At 37.1% G+C, this 16271-nt stretch overlaps 2 protein-coding genes, 1 long non-coding RNA gene and 1 pseudogene across 5 annotated transcripts; 2 read left to right on the top strand and 2 right to left on the bottom strand.

Moving 5' to 3' along the window:
- Window positions 1-384: 384 nt before the first annotated feature.
- Window positions 385-2321, bottom strand: LOC137727360 (uncharacterized). Its single transcript, XM_068466224.1, has 4 exons — window positions 1703-2321; window positions 1493-1582; window positions 1172-1239; window positions 385-815 (listed from the first exon to the last, which is right to left on the bottom strand). The coding sequence occupies exons 1-4, from the start codon at window positions 2318-2320 to the stop codon at window positions 677-679; spliced, it is 915 nt and encodes a 304-aa protein (XP_068322325.1). The 5' UTR covers window position 2321; the 3' UTR covers window positions 385-676.
- A 2218-nt stretch (window positions 2322-4539) lies between these two features.
- Window positions 4540-4669, top strand: LOC137730360 (U4 spliceosomal RNA; annotated as a pseudogene).
- A 1519-nt stretch (window positions 4670-6188) lies between these two features.
- Window positions 6189-9171, top strand: LOC137730156 (uncharacterized). Of its 3 annotated transcripts, XR_011068091.1 has the most exons (7): window positions 6189-6937; window positions 7117-7307; window positions 7698-7744; window positions 7835-7950; window positions 8365-8463; window positions 8778-8867; window positions 8977-9171. It is a non-coding gene; the product is annotated as an uncharacterized lncRNA (long non-coding RNA). The 3 variants fall into 3 exon arrangements; XR_011068090.1 differs by having other exon boundaries at window positions 6190-6937; window positions 8778-9171; XR_011068089.1 differs by having other exon boundaries at window positions 6192-6937; window positions 8365-9171.
- A 4041-nt stretch (window positions 9172-13212) lies between these two features.
- On the bottom strand, window positions 13213-15462 carry LOC137729523 (3-ketoacyl-CoA synthase 4-like). The gene has a single exon (XM_068468495.1). The coding sequence runs from the start codon at window positions 15208-15210 to the stop codon at window positions 13690-13692; it is 1521 nt and encodes a 506-aa protein (XP_068324596.1). The 5' UTR covers window positions 15211-15462; the 3' UTR covers window positions 13213-13689.
- Window positions 15463-16271: the final 809 nt, after the last annotated feature.

The following is a 16271-nucleotide window of genomic DNA, read 5'->3' on the forward strand; positions in this document are numbered from 1 at the left end:
CAAATTGATGGAGTTTCACAAGATAAGGTAGACATTGCGATGTTTTAAAAATTAAGTATGAGATTGTAGTGCCCCAATAATTTGAGGTGATTTAGGTAATTTACTCTTCTTTTTATTATGATAATGTGTCTTTGTTCACTTTTTCTCAAAAAAGAAATACTAAAAATATCACATGATTAAAAGTAATAAAAAAAAAAGTGTTATTGGTACTTTAAAAATCTCATTTTATACTCTTCACAAATGTATTTTTCTTTCAAAATATAGAAAATTTGGAGTGTGAAATGAGATTTTTGAAGTGCCAATAACAATTCTAAAAAAAAAAAATACTATTGGAAATGCTCTAGTAAACTAATAACATATTGACATCTAAAATATCGTCTTTGTTTCATCATCAATAACGTTAGCAAAAGTGTAGAACATGCATTCATACAACTGTGGCTCAAATATTTTATTACATAGAAAATAAACACAACCTGCAAAGAAGTAGCTGGGGGAAGAAAGAAATCGATTGCCTGATATCAGCTCACAATTTTTGTATTTTCTTTCTTTGAAGGGCTTTTTGACCAACCTCAATAACAATTTACGACACAAAATGAACCACGTATCGATCACGTTATCTTTTTTAAAACAGTGATTTAATTTCATACTATTGAGTTTAAGTGTTTGCAAAGTTTGCTTACAGTTCGTGCACATTTTCTTTTAACTGAGAAGAGAGAAATTTCTTGAGTTCCCTGTTGTAAACAAATGGTCCTTCCATGTGAACAAGATGGCCGGTCTTCTCTATTGACTTTAGAGTTGCGTTGTCTCCTAGTTGGCTGTAATATAATCAGAAGGCCCCAAAATAAATGGATTATCAGAAAGATTTTTATGACTATAACCTCAATGACTAAGTGTTGCCAAAAACATGAAGTCTTGAACCATATTTTGTAAGCCAAATGACGTAGCAGTTAATCATTGGATTTCTTTTTAAAAGCACTAAAGAAGAAATCCAATCATCAATCACATCACATCATGTAGTCTATAACGTATCGTCTAAAAACATGATAAAATATAGTCTAAAAACATGGTCCCTTAGCAATCTCCATGATTTGATCCATTTTAAGTTTAATATTAAAGTGAAAGTTCTTGAATGAGTAAAATAATGTATATGTCTTAGACAAGTTAGGCATACTTCTTGAGGATTTTGGCAGTTTCCATGTCGAAAATCTTGTCATTCTCTCCCCACAACAGATGCACCCGCTGCAAGAAAATGAGTCATTTGTATCAAAGTAAGTTTTGGAGAAAACATTTGATAGATCACTTTTTTTTATTGCTTTACGACCCGTTTAATAGCCATTTCAGTTTTCAGTTTTTCACAAAAATAGATTTAGTGTTGGGTTTTCAATACTAAACAAGTTTTCAGTTTAAAAATATAAAAACTAAACTAAAAACGAAATGGTTATCAAACAGCTCTTCATATTACTAGATTGTCTGTAATGTATATGAAGAAAACCTGTGGGTAATGAGCAGCTGCAAAGTCCTTGTCATCCACAACCAATGCCGCTAAAAGTTCCTCGCTCTCTTTTCTATGTTCAAACATAACCTGCAGCCATTGACTCAAATGTTTAAGACCACAAAAGAAGCATGAAACTAGTACTACTCCAGATCAACATGCGTGGGTTACTTAGTTAGCATAATTAACTATCTAACCAAAATAACATACCTCCAAATAGTGTTTGTAAATCCAATCAGGGAGATGCGGAAATTTATAGGTAGCAATTTCAAATATGTTTCTCACACCTTTAACCGAGTCGGGAAGCAAGTAATCTGACCAGCATTTGAACCCCAGTCTCTCAAGAGATGCATTGGTGATTGACCTGGTCAAAGCCATAACGGAGCAAGTTACCACCATAGACTCAACCAAATCAGGGTACAACTCAGCCATCTTAAACCCAACCATGCCTCCATAGCTGAACCCCACCAAGGTGCACCTCTCCACCCCAAGCATCCTCAAACCCTTTGCCACACACTCCGCTTGAAACTCAGGTGACCTATCTGGTTTATCCGTTGTGGAGCCGCCAAAGAAGAGAAGGTCAGGAACATAAACCGCGTAGTCTTTGGCAAGAGATAGCACTTGAAATTGCCATGTTGTGATGCCATCCCCTGCAAACCCATGGATGAATACCACGGCTGGGTTGGATTTTTGGTTTGCTGTAATTTTTCTGGGGATCCAGAAGTTCATGACAGTTCCTGGCTCGATTTCCACAGTTTGGGATATCATCCCTACTAGCTTACTAACCCCATGCATAATAAACTTGCCGACTGCAACAATGTTCCCCATCTCTCCCCCTCTCTCTCACAAACACAAGGGAACAAAATAATGGCCCGGCATTGTATATAAAGACAAGTTGGCATCTGATAGTTGCTTTACAGTTTAATAAATATTTATTATGTGTTGAAAAAGTGCATTATTTGTTCAATAAATGATTGACACGTGATAAAGTTGATGACATGAGAGAATCTCTAATTTCTTTGAGATGCTTATTGGGGACATTCTTGTGAGACTCACTCCACATTGTATTTAAAACAACCCGAACCCTTTAGTTTTTAGGTCCTTCATCAAAAATCATTTCTATAAAAATCACCTATGAGAAACAATATGATTAATGATGATTTTAGTACTTGTTTGAAACACCGAATCGTTTATTGTGTATGCTACTCTATTACCTATCATTTATCGGTACTGCATGTTTTCCATCGACCATTGCCAACCATTCAACTAATCAACCATGGCATGAGCATTGTAATCGCATGGTGCCCACACGACCTAGGCACTGTCATCACAGCACTCCATGATCTTACATTTGGAAGGTATTCATGCATGCATTTATTTTATATAGCTAACCATCAAGCTTATTCTTATTTATGCAAGTTATCAATATATTTAACATATTAGGTCTGGAAATTTTTTGAAATATCAGATAAACTTATACTTTTTGTTAATTTATCAAATAAATTAAAATTTAAGAGGTTGGTCATATCAAGTTTTGAAAATCATTAATTTGTTATCTCACTTTAACTCCGTTAAGTTTTTTATTCAAAATAAGTCATGTGCAAGGCATGTGACTTATTTTCAAAGTTATTTTATATATTTCAACTCCCCACTTTGGTCTCTTTCAAGATTATTTTGGATTTTCAAGGTTATTTCAGACATTTCAACTCCCCTTTTTTTTTTTCCTGATGAACATGATTGACCATGTTGAATTCTCAAAACTTAAAATTAGTTAAACTTCATATTAGTGAGCCTAGTGTATTTTTTTAGAAGTTCACCATAAGTTTATGAAATGAAAGTGACATGTAATTTTCGTACTAGAAGATAAGTAGAAAACTTATAAAAAGAAAGTCAAAAGTTGAAAACCAATTTGAAGTCAAAAATTGAAAAGCAATTTATCGCCCTAGCATACATATATCTTGGTATAAAAATAATAAATAAATAAACTTGTGAAAATGAGGTTAGAAGTCTAAAGTAACTTCTTTTGGATGGAAAACTTAACAGAATAAGGGTGAGATGACAAATTAACAATTTCAGAAAATTCACATAACAAATTGCTTAAAAATTTTAATTCATATGACAAATTAATTTATAAGTTTATATGACATTTTAAAAAATTTCCCAACATAAATTTGTAATTATAAAACCTTTGAGAGAACTTGAGACAAGCGCGAGGTGCCCGGTTCAGAGTGTGTTGAATTCCCACCGTTTATACAAGTAAAGCACACAAGTCACCTCACAAGTGTGGGCAAGCGTCACACCTTTTTATCAAAAAGGTTTTTATCATAAATGATCCCTGAAATTGAGCCTCACCATCAAGATAATTATTGAAATTGAAAATCAATCAATATAGTCCCTGAAAATAGGTGTCACAAATCAATGTAGTCATTCAGTCACAATTTTGTTAAAAATTACGTTAAGTGTTGATGTGGCAGATAAATGGGTCCCATAAGTCCTTCATTTTTTTTTTTTATCACAAATGGTCTTTGAAATTGACCCGCAACATCAAAATGGTCCTTGAAATTGACCCGTGACATTAAAATGGTCCCTAAAATTGAAAATCGATAATGTAGTCCCGCAAGTAAGTGTTTTAAATCAATCTAGCCCTTATGTCGCTACTCTGTCAAAATTTTGTTATGTGTTGGTGTGACACATAAATGGGTCACACAAGTCTAAGTAAATTAAAACAAAATTACAAATAGGTTTAATAATTTAATAGTTAATAAAAAGTCAACTCAAAAACCCAGTCCAATAATCACCTCCGATCCCAGTCCACATTCATCTACCTCCTTCGTTGTCTATTCTCTAAAAAAATATCTCAACACACCCATCTTTACATACTTCGACACACTTCACTGAATTGAACTTGGATTGGTGACAGCTTGGCTGATTGGCAACGACTTCTGGGATATAACCGTTAACATTTAGGCGATCAACATCCTCACAACCTTAATCTTGGAAAGCTTGTTTGGTGCTTCCCTAGTGGTCTAATAACTCAAAGAGTAGATAGGTTTGCCTAGTGATAATGAGGTTATAACCGAGTTGCATCTATTGTTGGTTGAAAACTATTTCCAAAATCCCTCTTAGGCCTTGGTTAAGCCTTGTGCCTTTGAGAATTTATGGAATGAATCTCTCTTCAGAGTAGGCCATACTATAAAAAATAAAAAAAATAAAAAAATAAATCCATTGTAGCGGAAGGATTATATTAATTTGCGACACCTATTTTCAAGGGCTACATTCATCGATTTTCAATTTCAGGGACCATCTGATGGTGTGGGTCAATTTCAATGACCATTTGTGACAAAAACCCGTGAATTTTGTGGGGCCCATTTATGTGCCATATCCGCACTTAACAGAATTTTTAACAGAATTGTGACAGAAAGACCACATTGATTTGCTACATCAATTTTTAGGGACTAGATTGATTGATTTTCAATTTCAGGGACTATCTTGTTGGTGAGGGTCAATTTTCAGGACCATTTGTAATAAAAACCCTTATCAAAATGAACGGTTTTTAATGACCCAAAAAAAAGAGTTTTTAATTATTGATGCAAATAATAACACCATATCTATATACACATAGTTGAATTTTCACTCACTCAAACTTTGCCTAAGAAGAAAACAATATACAACAAAAAGTTATCCCTAAACACAACTTCACAATTTACAAACAAGAAAAGAAAATAGACTCATGTATGTAAGTTATCAATATATTAACATATTAATCAAGATTTGAAAAATATCTCAATCAGTATACCAGAAAAAGAATAAGAAATTCAATTCATGCATAACAGAGCTTCAGGCCACCCAAGTTCTAGTGATTTCTCTGAGTTTCGTAAGGTTTAGTTGCCCACACACGTAAGAGACTGATCATAGCACCTTTTTTTTTTCTCATGAAAAAAAGGAGAAGAAATTGAAATGTAAAGAAGTGAGAACTTGTGAGATGGGTGTTTGTTAGAGTTGGCTCGATTGGGAAATTGAAACATTGTTGGGTTTGGGTTTTTCATTTCTTTAGGGTTAGAATATGAGACACAAAGCAAACAAATTGGTGTATGGAAGCATACTCTAAAGTTAATGTGGCTGAGCAAAAATGCACCCTATATAGAAGCATATAATCACCATAGTCTATATTATCTGAAAGTAGTAAACAGATGGAAAGCTTAGTTGGCACTTGCCAAAATATACAGATGAGATGAATCCAGATCTTCATCCATAACCTGAAATGGAAAGCAAATGATGAGTTATAGATTTGGTAATGAACCCTAATAACAGCAAGAGGAAGTTAGGTAACGGGTGGAAAAACGTCACTTCCAAGTTTCGAGCAATCCCAACATAAAACGGAAACGTGTCTTCACCTGCATCACTGGAAGATAACCCCTTCTCAAGAGCAAGGAATAATCGACGATAAAACTATAGCTGCCCTAGCTGGAACTGCTTCATGGCATTATAGTGTCTCACCAAATTAATCAACATCAACACACAGATCACAAGATGTCTTATATCACAATGCAAATCTTTGTAATTCGAAAGTTTCCACGAACCCAATTGAAGGCCGTAACAAAGTACCACATAACTTGCCCAATAAATAAATAATTCAAAAAAGAAGAAAAAAATCAATGATAAAAGGGGCAGAAAAATAACAAGATAGATTGACTAGCAAATCTATGAATGTTTCCTTCCTATAAGCTCAGTCCCTGACCAGATTGTGGTTCAGCTCTGTAAACCATCAAACCACGCTCTATAAACCATCAAACCACAACAAAGGTTTAGTTTCATGAATCACAACTAGACAAAACACAAAACCTTAATCCATTAAGCAAACTAACCGGAAGAATTCCCACTTGATGAAGTCATGAAGCTATGAAAGTGAACAATCGCAGCAGGGCCTTCTTCTCTCTCACTACTAGAAAGTGGCTATAAGGACACCAATATTTGCACACTCTTGACTCTTTTTTATGTCTTTTTAGTTAATGTCGCTAATACTAGTGACCTTCAAATTTGAGGTTGGTGCCCTTTTATTTTTGGTGCCTTCCAGCTTGGTGTCTTGCTTTTGAGTAAAGAGCTAAATCCTCTCTCTCCCCTTCACAAACGTCCAACAGCTCCTTCACTTCATTCTCTCTCTCCTTTTCCTCTTCTCTTCCACGCAACAGCGCCGACAACGGAAGTCGAAGAGAAACGACAGCGATGAGAACACCAACGACCGTCAACTTGTACCTCCAAAATCCTCTTCCCGTCCTTTTTCCAACTCCCAAGTTAGTTTCATCAAATTCGAAGCCAAATTTCCTCAATTTCATATCTAAAAACGGTAACCGCGGATTTTCCGGCCAATTTACGGCCAAGCTTGCCGGAATTAGACCTCGACCCATGAGGTAAAGATGATCCTCTCCTCGTGGGCTGCCCTCCAGTGTAAGTTCTTTTCCAAAATAAAGGCTCAAATCAAGAGGAAGCCGACCCGAAATGGAAATTGGGGACGTTGGAATTACAGAGATTTCAAAACCCTGGCTTTTTATTTAATTTTTGGAGTCCAATTGCTCAAATTCTCATGATTTTTCGATTTTTTTTGTGTTTGTTTTGTCTGTTGGCAGGTTCTCTGATAAATTGGTGTATTTCTCAACGAACAGTGACGATTCGTCTTCTTCGAATGAGAGTTTAGCAGCTTCTAATGGCGATAGAGGGCGTCCTGTTCTTGAAAGGCAGCTCCATTTTGCAAAATTTGAAACTCAGAAAATCAATGACTGTATAGACTTCATTCAATCCAAGCAACTTCGCCTTACTGGTATGCTTAATGCTTAAGAAGTATTTGATTGCTTTCCATCTGCTGATTCATTTGTATCATTTTTCGTTTCAATCAACTTGGGATATGGGAAGATTCATTTTTTCACTAATTGAGACTTTTTAACCTTGTTTTGTTAAACTAAGTGTTGATGTTGAAATCTTGGATTGAAAGTTCAAACTACCATTTTTATTAGTAAATGAACTACTTCAGCTTAAGTAATTAGTACCCATATTTTCGACTGCAAAATTTTTGTAGTTTCAGAAGATTTGAACTTCTGAAAATTACATACAAAAATAGATCTTATATGCCCTGAATATAGCTGCTTGTTCAGTAGTTGTAGTTATCATTTTCTGGTTTTGGGTCATTGCTTATGGTTGTAGATGATTTCAGGCTCCGAACAACACGGAGCTTCTGGGAGCACGAATTCTGTTATTAAGGTAAAAACAAACTGTTTGGTTTGGCCATTGTATCACTGTTTTCTGGCATGTATACAAGCTAATTTATTGACTCGTGACAATGGTGAGCAGGCCATAGGTGGTGGGGCATTCAAGTACGCAGATCTTTTTAAAGAAAAGCTTGGGATTTCTCTTGAAAGGCAGATGAAATGGACTGTCTTGTGGCCGGAGCAAATTTTCTGCTTAAGGTGAGATCCTAAGACCACTTACATTCAGTCTAATCCTGTTATATTCAGTACTTACTGCAAGCATTTGGGTCTACTTACTAGTTGTACAGCTACTTGTGTATGAAGTGTCTTTATATATATGTTTTACATTCAGTCTAATCCTGCAAGTGTTAAAGATATAACATGCAGTACTTACTGTAAGCATTTGTCTGATGCCTTAGCAATTGTTGTTACTGCACTTCAATTCTTGTAGACTAATGATCTAGCATATGCTTTGCATAATTCACTTATAGTTTTCTTTTACTGTTATATTCTGCAATATCAATTCATGGTCTAGGGCGAAACAGAGAGGAAATATTTTCAAAAAAGAAATTTTGTATTTTTATTTAATTGCAAATTTGCACCCTTATGTGAATCCTCATTTTAATGGTTCAGCTCGGTGGTGGTTATCATTTTGGGCTACCTTTTGGCTTTGTTGCTGATTCAATTGGAGCCACTTTAGGTGCAGGGGCTGCTTTCCTTCTCGGAAGAACTGTATGTTTCTATTCTAAACTCTTGTATTGGAATTTCCTGGTTTTTTGAGTTTCTGAAAAAGGAGAAAATATTAATGCATTTATATGTGTGAGTATGCGCGTGCTCTTCATTGATTCCATTCTCATTGTTGTTCTCCCTCATTCATATGTAAATGCTTTGTTTGTATCTTGCCCTCTGCCCATTGGTCATAAATATAGTATCTATGCTTTCTTTATCTTATTCTTGAATACCCACGTAGATTGGGAGATCATTTGTTGTTTCAAGGTTGAAGGTGGTCTACATATTTATGAACTTGTCAATTTATATGTTCTTAGTTGAAGTTGCAGAACGGTTGCAGTGAATTTGTTGAGATTTTTGTATGGTAAATTATGACTGCAACCCCCTTGAAATTCTACTTTTCCCAGGTATTTATATGATCATATCTTAGTGTTGTTCTCAACTCTAATCACTTTAACAGTTGGACTTGAGTTAACGTTATTCTTATGAAATTTGTGGGTTTGATTTTGGGTACAGGCTGCAACTGATGATTAGATTCAAGTTATTGAGATGATTAAGCTCTTGGAAACAAAGGGTTCGAAGACATTTTAAAGTTTGTTTCCAACATTTGTACAGAATTGTATAAAATACCAGTTATGCAAATTTATAGTTGTATTCTTATATTTAATGATATTACAATTTGTTTTCTCACCAAAAACAGAAAAAGAAATATGATACTCCAATTTGGGTGCCCGCACAGGGCATCTTTTTTTTTCTTTTCACAAACTTAAATACGTAATAGTACATAATATTTGAAGATATTAGGAACTGACGGATTGGGAATCTGACTTACAGATCTTCCCGAATTGGTTTTCTAAGTTTGTAAAATTAAACGTCGATCACCGTATAATTTTATCAATTGGCGGAGATCCGAATGTTGGATCATTACGAAACTTTAGGATGTTGTTCTAGAAGCTTAATGAAACTCTTGGGAAGTTATGGATCGGAGATCTGGTGGGTGGATCTTCTAGACTAAGTTAGGTAGTATTGTCAATCCTACAAGTGACCATGTCAACCGAAGGTTGACTTTCGGATAAAATGTTTCGAATCATTTGTAAATGATGAGTTTAGCACGACTAGAGACCTAATAGGGCATGGTGGGCCTATCTTGGAAATCATAGGGATTAAGGTAGGGGTAGATTGTCTGCTAAACTAATTGCATCAAGTAGCAGTGATACTTGGTATATCTGCGATGGGGGACCATACGTATTTCAAGGGTGATCATGCTTGGTATATCCGTGATGGGCGATCACCGCCTGCACGAATAGACTATGCTATGGTTTTGCTTGGTATATCCACGATGAAGGACCATATACATCTTAGGAGTGATCATGTTTGGCATATCCGCAATGAGTGATCACTACCGAGAGCTATAGGATACAATCTTGTTTGGTATATCCAAGATAAGGGATTGTTAGGGGTGATCATGCTTGGTATATCCGTGATGGGTGATCACTACCTATGTTATTAGACTATGCCTATGGTTCTGCTTGGTTTATCTACGATAGGGGACCATACGCATTCTAGAAGTGATCATGTTTGGTATATCCGCAATGGGTGATCACTACGGGTGATCACAACCTAGACTTAGGATGTGGTCCTGCTTGGTATATCCATGATGGGCAACTATACTTATTCAAAGGTGATCATGCTTGGCATATCCGCGATGGGTGATCACCGCCTGCATGATGAGATTATGCCTATGGTTCTGCTTGGTATATCCGCGATAGGGGACCATACGTATACCAGGGGTGATGAGGATTAGTGGTACTTGGGACATTTCGGTAGGTACCATATTTTAGTTGGATTCGGTTGAGTGGTCCGGAATCCCTTTGGTGTCTTGGTTCCACTTAGTGGTCCGGAACTCGATGTTGATGATTTCGTTGAGTGGTCCGAAATTGCATCATTTGACTTGTTGGTTCTTTGATTTTGATCCTATTCTTCGGAGATGTATGCTTCAGGCCAAACTGTGTCGCTCTAGCCCTGCATTTCAATGTTTTGTACGTGTTATTGCTGGTGTGACTATTGAATGATATTGGATATGGTTGTTATGACTATGATTAGACTCGTTGACCAATGTGGTTAGAGAATATTGTTGTGCTTTGTCAAATGTTCCTCGTGATGTTACATGCCTGTAGTGTGGTTCTATATTGAAACATAGTGAATTATGTGATGATTGTTCAAGTATAATGAAGGTGAACTACGAATGGTTTGATCCCTATTTAGGGTACGTAGGCAGTCTAACGAGGATGTTAGATGCAGGCATAAAGTATACGAAAAATTACTATACGGATCAATTCTCGAGTTGTGATTTGCCATATCCCGGAGGCGGGGTATGTTTGAGATGCGGATACTTGGTAACGTCACATGTTGATCTTGGACGTATGTCGGGATTAGGGCATGACAATGTATCTCTCTCACAACACACTTTCGAGTTCATTTTACAACATATGATAGAATCAAGGCCTACCCAAGGGTGCCATCATAGCTAGAAGTGTGATCTCTGACACCTATGACCTAAAACTTCAAGAATAACGGATAATGTTCCCAAGCATCAACCATAAAGAATCTACTTCCGTCTGACAGAAGAGATCAATGGTTATGCACTTGTTTGTGTCTCTACGAATGTTGTTGAGGAGTACCATTCACGTAGCCAATTAGTGAGACTAATTTTGCTCCACCTAACACATTTGGAGAGCAAAATTAATTGCCCACCCCTAGCGTACATATACCTTTGTATAAAAATAATAAAAAAATAAACTTGTGAAATGTGGTTAGAAGTCCAGAATAACCTTCCTTTGGATAAAAAACTTAACAGAGTTAAGATGAGATGACAAATTAAAAAAATACGTGTAAGTTTATATGATATTTCAAAAAAAAAATAAATAAATAAAAATCCAACATAAATTTATAATTATAAAACCTTTGCGAGAACTTGAGACACGCGTGGAGACGCCTAATTCAGCGTATGTTGTTTTCCCATCGTTTATACGAGTAAAACACACAAGTCATCCTCACATGTGTGGGCAAGCGTCACACCTTTATATCCGGCAATGAATAAACAACTTTTATATAATCCACCCTTTTCTATATACAGATAGTTGAATTTTCACTCACCCAAACTTTGCCAAATTAAAAAAATACGTGTAAGTCTCTTTCCCAAATTAAAAAAATGCGTGGACGTCTCTTTTCCAAATTAAAAAAATACGTGTAAGTTTATATGATATTTCAAAAAAAAAAAAAAAAAAAAAATCCAACATAAATTTGTAATTATCAAACCTTTGCGAGAACTTGAGACACGCGTGGAGACGCCTAATTCAGTGTATGTTGTTTTCCCATCGTTTATTCAAGTAAAACACACAAGTCATCCTCACATGTGTGGGCAAGCGTCACACCTTTATATCCAGCAATGAATAAACGACTTTTATACAATCCACCCCTTTCTATATACAGATAGTTGAATTTTCACTCACCCAAACTTTGCCCAAGAAGAGAACAATATACAATAAAAAGTTATCCCTAAACATAACTTTACAATTTACAAACAAGAAAAGAAAATAGACTCATGTATGTAAGTTATCAATATATTAACATATTAGTCAAGATTCCAAAACTATCTCAATCTATATATCAGAAAAAGAATAAGAAATTCAAATCATGCATATCAGGGCTTCAGGCCACCCAAGTTTTAGTGATGGATTTTCCATAACCAAAAAGAATCCACTAGCTGCGTAAAGACGCTTCAGGCCACCCAAGTGCTAGTGATTTGTCCGAGCTTTGTAAGATTAAGTTGCCCCCACGCCTGGGAGACAGACAACATCTTTTTCTTTCTCGTGAGAAAAATTTAAATGCAAAGAAGCAAGAACTTGTGAGAGAGAGTGCAACCTACCCAGCATGGTAGCATACAGTTGGTCGCGGGGCGTGGATCCGTGTTTGCCGGAGTTGGGTAGGTGAGGAACTTGAAACGCTGTTGGGTTTGAGTATTTATTTATAATTTTAATGTTTAAAATTAGTTTTAAAATGCGCTCTACATAGAAGCATATAATCACCCCAATTTATTGTCTGAAAGCAATAAACAGATGTAGAGCTTAGTTGGCACTTGCCAAAATATACAGATAAGACTAATACAATCCACATCCATAACCTGAAATCAAAAGCAAAATGATGCTATACAGATTTGGTGATGAACCCTAATAACAGCAAGAGGAAGTTAGGTAAAGAGTAGAAAAACGTCACTTTCAAGTTTCGTGCAATCCAGACATAAAACGGAGATATATCTTCACCTGCAGCACTGGAACATTGTAGAATTATAGAGAGTCGGGTCAAATACCCACTTCCAACAACATCGATATTATCTCCAACTTGTTAATTACCACATGCACAATCCGTTAAGTGTGAAGTTTTAATACGAAAAATCTCGGTAATAATTGGAGTGGGGTTATAATATTTAAACTCTTCTTTCCTCATAGATATGAAGGATGTGGCATACTTCAACAAGATAATCCCTTCTCAAGGATAAGGGATATCACTTTATAGTATCTAACCAAATTCATCAGCATCAACACACAGATCACTAGACATGTCTTATATCACAAGGGAGCGCTAGCAGAAGCAATTCCTTGTAATTCGAAAGTTTCCGCGAACCCAATTGCAGGCCGTAACGAAGTTTCTCAAGAGCATTTGTAGGCCATATCGAAATACAAATCACACAGAAAAAGATCAAGAGACTTAAAATATCTCAAGCTATTATTTCTCACAACGGAACTCATACATTGAAATTCTTTCAAACAACAGATATCCATATATATGAAATTCTTTCAAACAACAGATATCCATATACATTTTAGCTTTCCAATTGCCCTCCAATGCTCTGCAGGAAACCATACTAATCACACTACATTTGGGGAAGCATGAACGGCAAAGTATCAACGAGCAAGAGCCGAGCCAAGGTTCGGGAACTGAGTCTACTCGACTAACATGAGCAAAGGGAATGAAAAACATCATGACTAATATGACCAAATACCACATAACATGCCCAATAAGTCAAAAAAGTCAAAAAAAAAAAAAAAAAAAAAAAGGGAACACTAATGATAAAGGAGGCAGAAAAATAACAAGATTAATTGACCAGCATATCGATTAATGTTTCCTTGCTATAAACTCAGTCCCTGAGCAGATTGTGGTTGAGCTCTGCTAGGCAACGGTCTCCACCGGATACCCGTGAATGCAATCTTCCCATGGACTATGAGGAGAAGGTTTTACACTCTGAAGAGCCTCCCACACTGCACTGTTACACTTGAAACCGCTACCAAAAGCAATCTGCCAGACACGGTTCCCCTTTTGCATCCTCCCCTTTGCCTCTGTATAAGCCAACTCATACCAAATCGAACTAGACGAGGTGTTACCGAACCTGTGGAGAGTCATCCGAGACGCCTCAACATGAACTGGTAGAAGCTGCAAATTCTTCTCAAGCTCATCAATCACAGCCCTTCCTCCCGCGTGTATGCAAAAATGATCAAAAGCAAGCTTGAAATCTGGTATATAAGGCTTCACCTTCGCGTTGAACAACTTCTTCGCAACTAAAGTAACAAAGAAGAGAAGCTGCTCACTTAAGGGCAGGACAAGCGGACCCAATGTTGTGATGTTAGTCTTAAGAGCCCCACCGGCAATTGCCATGAGATCCTTGGACAATGAAACCCCAGTTTTCCCGGCATCATCCTGCTCTTGATAAACACACCTAAATGCCTTATCATCAGCGCCACAATGAGTCCTCACAACATGGACAAGCTTATACTTTGCCCGACGCCTATCCACGGACTTATTCGAAAGCAAAACTGCCGACCCACCAACACGGAACAAACAGTTGGGTATCAACATGGATTTCTTGTTCCCAAAGTACCAATTCTGAGTAATATTCTCAGTACTAACAACAACCGCATACGTATTCCTATGAATTTGCAACATATCCTTAGCAAGATCAACAGCTATAACTCCAGCACTACACCCCATACCCCCCAAATTAAAACTCCTAATATTCCCCCTCAATTTGTACTTATTAACAATCATAGCCGACAGTGAAGGTGTTGGATTAAACAAGCTACAATTCACAACAAGAATACCAATGCCCTTGGGCTTAACATTCGTATTAGCAAACAGATTATCCAATGCACCAAAAATCACCTGCTCTGCCTCCTCGCGAGCCGCCGCCATCGAAGGCCTCGGCGGAATGTAATGCATTGCTTCAGGGACATAAGTCTCCTCTCCGAGGCCAGAGCGCTCGAGAATCTTGCGCTGGAACTCGAGCGATGACTCATCGAAGTCCCCTGTCAGCTTCGAATGCTCCATAAACTGCTGGTATCTCACTTGCAAATGCGACGGCGGCTTGTAACATGAATAGTCCACAAGGTAAACGGATCTCGGGCGGGTCATAATGTAAACGGTGGATCCAAAGACAACCATAGCAGAGAAAATGATGACACTGACGAGATTGTACTGGAGCTGGAGCCAGAGCTGGTGAATGTCATCAGGGTTCATCTGGGAGGCTTCGATGACGACGACCGCCATTAGAGGAACTAAACAGAGAGTCAGGAGATGGGTTATCAAGTAATGGTAACCCAATTTCACATACTTCAAGTTCACAGTCTGCAGGAAATCCGGCAGCCGACGGCTCTGTTGGATCCGAACTCCTCCACTGGTGGCCGGAGAAATGCACATGATGGTTGTGGGAAATGGGCACTTGGGTTTGAAAATATGGGGTTTTGCGAGACGGGTTTTGAGCGGAGAGGTTTCAGAGGTTTATATCTGGCGAAAAGGATGAAGTGTGTATGAGAATAAGACGGATCTGAGTGGAGAAGATAAGGAGTTGAAAGTTGATAAACTAAAACGACCCAGTAAGGATTATAGACCACAAGAAGGTTGATAAACTAAAACATCATCACAAATGAAGATTCATGATATGATGATGATTGGAGGAGAGAGAGAGAGAGAGAGAGGTTTATGAGGGGTTTGGTATGCTATTTGTGTTTGTAAACGTCTCTGTTTGGCCTAGGATTTAGGAGGAAAGGAAGAGGAGTGATGCAAGAAAATGGAATGATAAAATTTTAGGAGAGAAATTTGGGGGGATGAGGGTTTTAAAATATTTGGGGGATGGACGTGTCGAATGGGGACATGATAGAGAGAGAGGGGGGGAAGCTTCACGATTTCGTGCTCCGCTGCACGTTGGAGTTGAGAGAAAAATGTTGATGGGGACTCGGGAGTTTCCCATGTTGACGGGGAATTGAGAGAGAAATGCTGATGGGGACTAGGACACATGGGGATGCTTGTTTGTATAATGCATCCAAACTTTTCGTTTTTCTTTTCTTTTTGATTTGGTGAAAAATTATAATATTGTATTAAACTTTTGTTAGTCAAAACTTGCTTATATTTTCTTTTCTGTAAAAAGGGAAATGTTCCTACTCTTTCTGAGGTTAATCATATAGAGGTGGATTGTCTGCCCTTCTATTTTCATACTTTTCTTATGCCTTCCTGTGATGTGTGATCATGGTTAAGCCACGTTAATATTTTATATTAATTTTTTTATAGAAATAATAAAACAAAAAGTAATAGGAATATAAAATTTTCACGTGGCTTATCCGTGACCACACAAACAAGAGGGCATGAGGAGAGTATGGAAATGGCAGGGCAGACAATCCACCTCCCAATCATATTAGTCACTAGGGTTGGAATAAAATCTTGAAAGCCCCAAAACATACCAAAGTAATCCCAATTCCGAATTG

This window comes from Pyrus communis, chromosome 3 (assembly GCF_963583255.1).
Source record: "Pyrus communis chromosome 3, drPyrComm1.1, whole genome shotgun sequence".
NCBI classification, from domain to species: domain Eukaryota; kingdom Viridiplantae; phylum Streptophyta; class Magnoliopsida; order Rosales; family Rosaceae; genus Pyrus; species Pyrus communis.

Bases quoted from the DNA above. Each gene is read 5' to 3' on its own strand.
- LOC137727360 (XM_068466224.1), bottom strand. From the start codon at position 2,320: ATGGGGAACATTGTTGCAGTCGGCAAGTTTATTATGCATGGGGTTAGT. The intron at 1,583-1,702 runs GTATGTTATTTT...CAATGGCTGCAG, and splicing joins TTTACAAACACTATTTGGAG to GTTATGTTTGAACATAGAAA. The intron at 1,240-1,492 runs GTTTTCTTCATA...ATTTTCTTGCAG, and splicing joins CAGCTGCTCATTACCCACAG to CGGGTGCATCTGTTGTGGGG.
- LOC137729523 (XM_068468495.1), bottom strand. From the start codon at position 15,210: ATGTGCATTTCTCCGGCCACCAGTGGAGGAGTTCGGATCCAACAGAGC.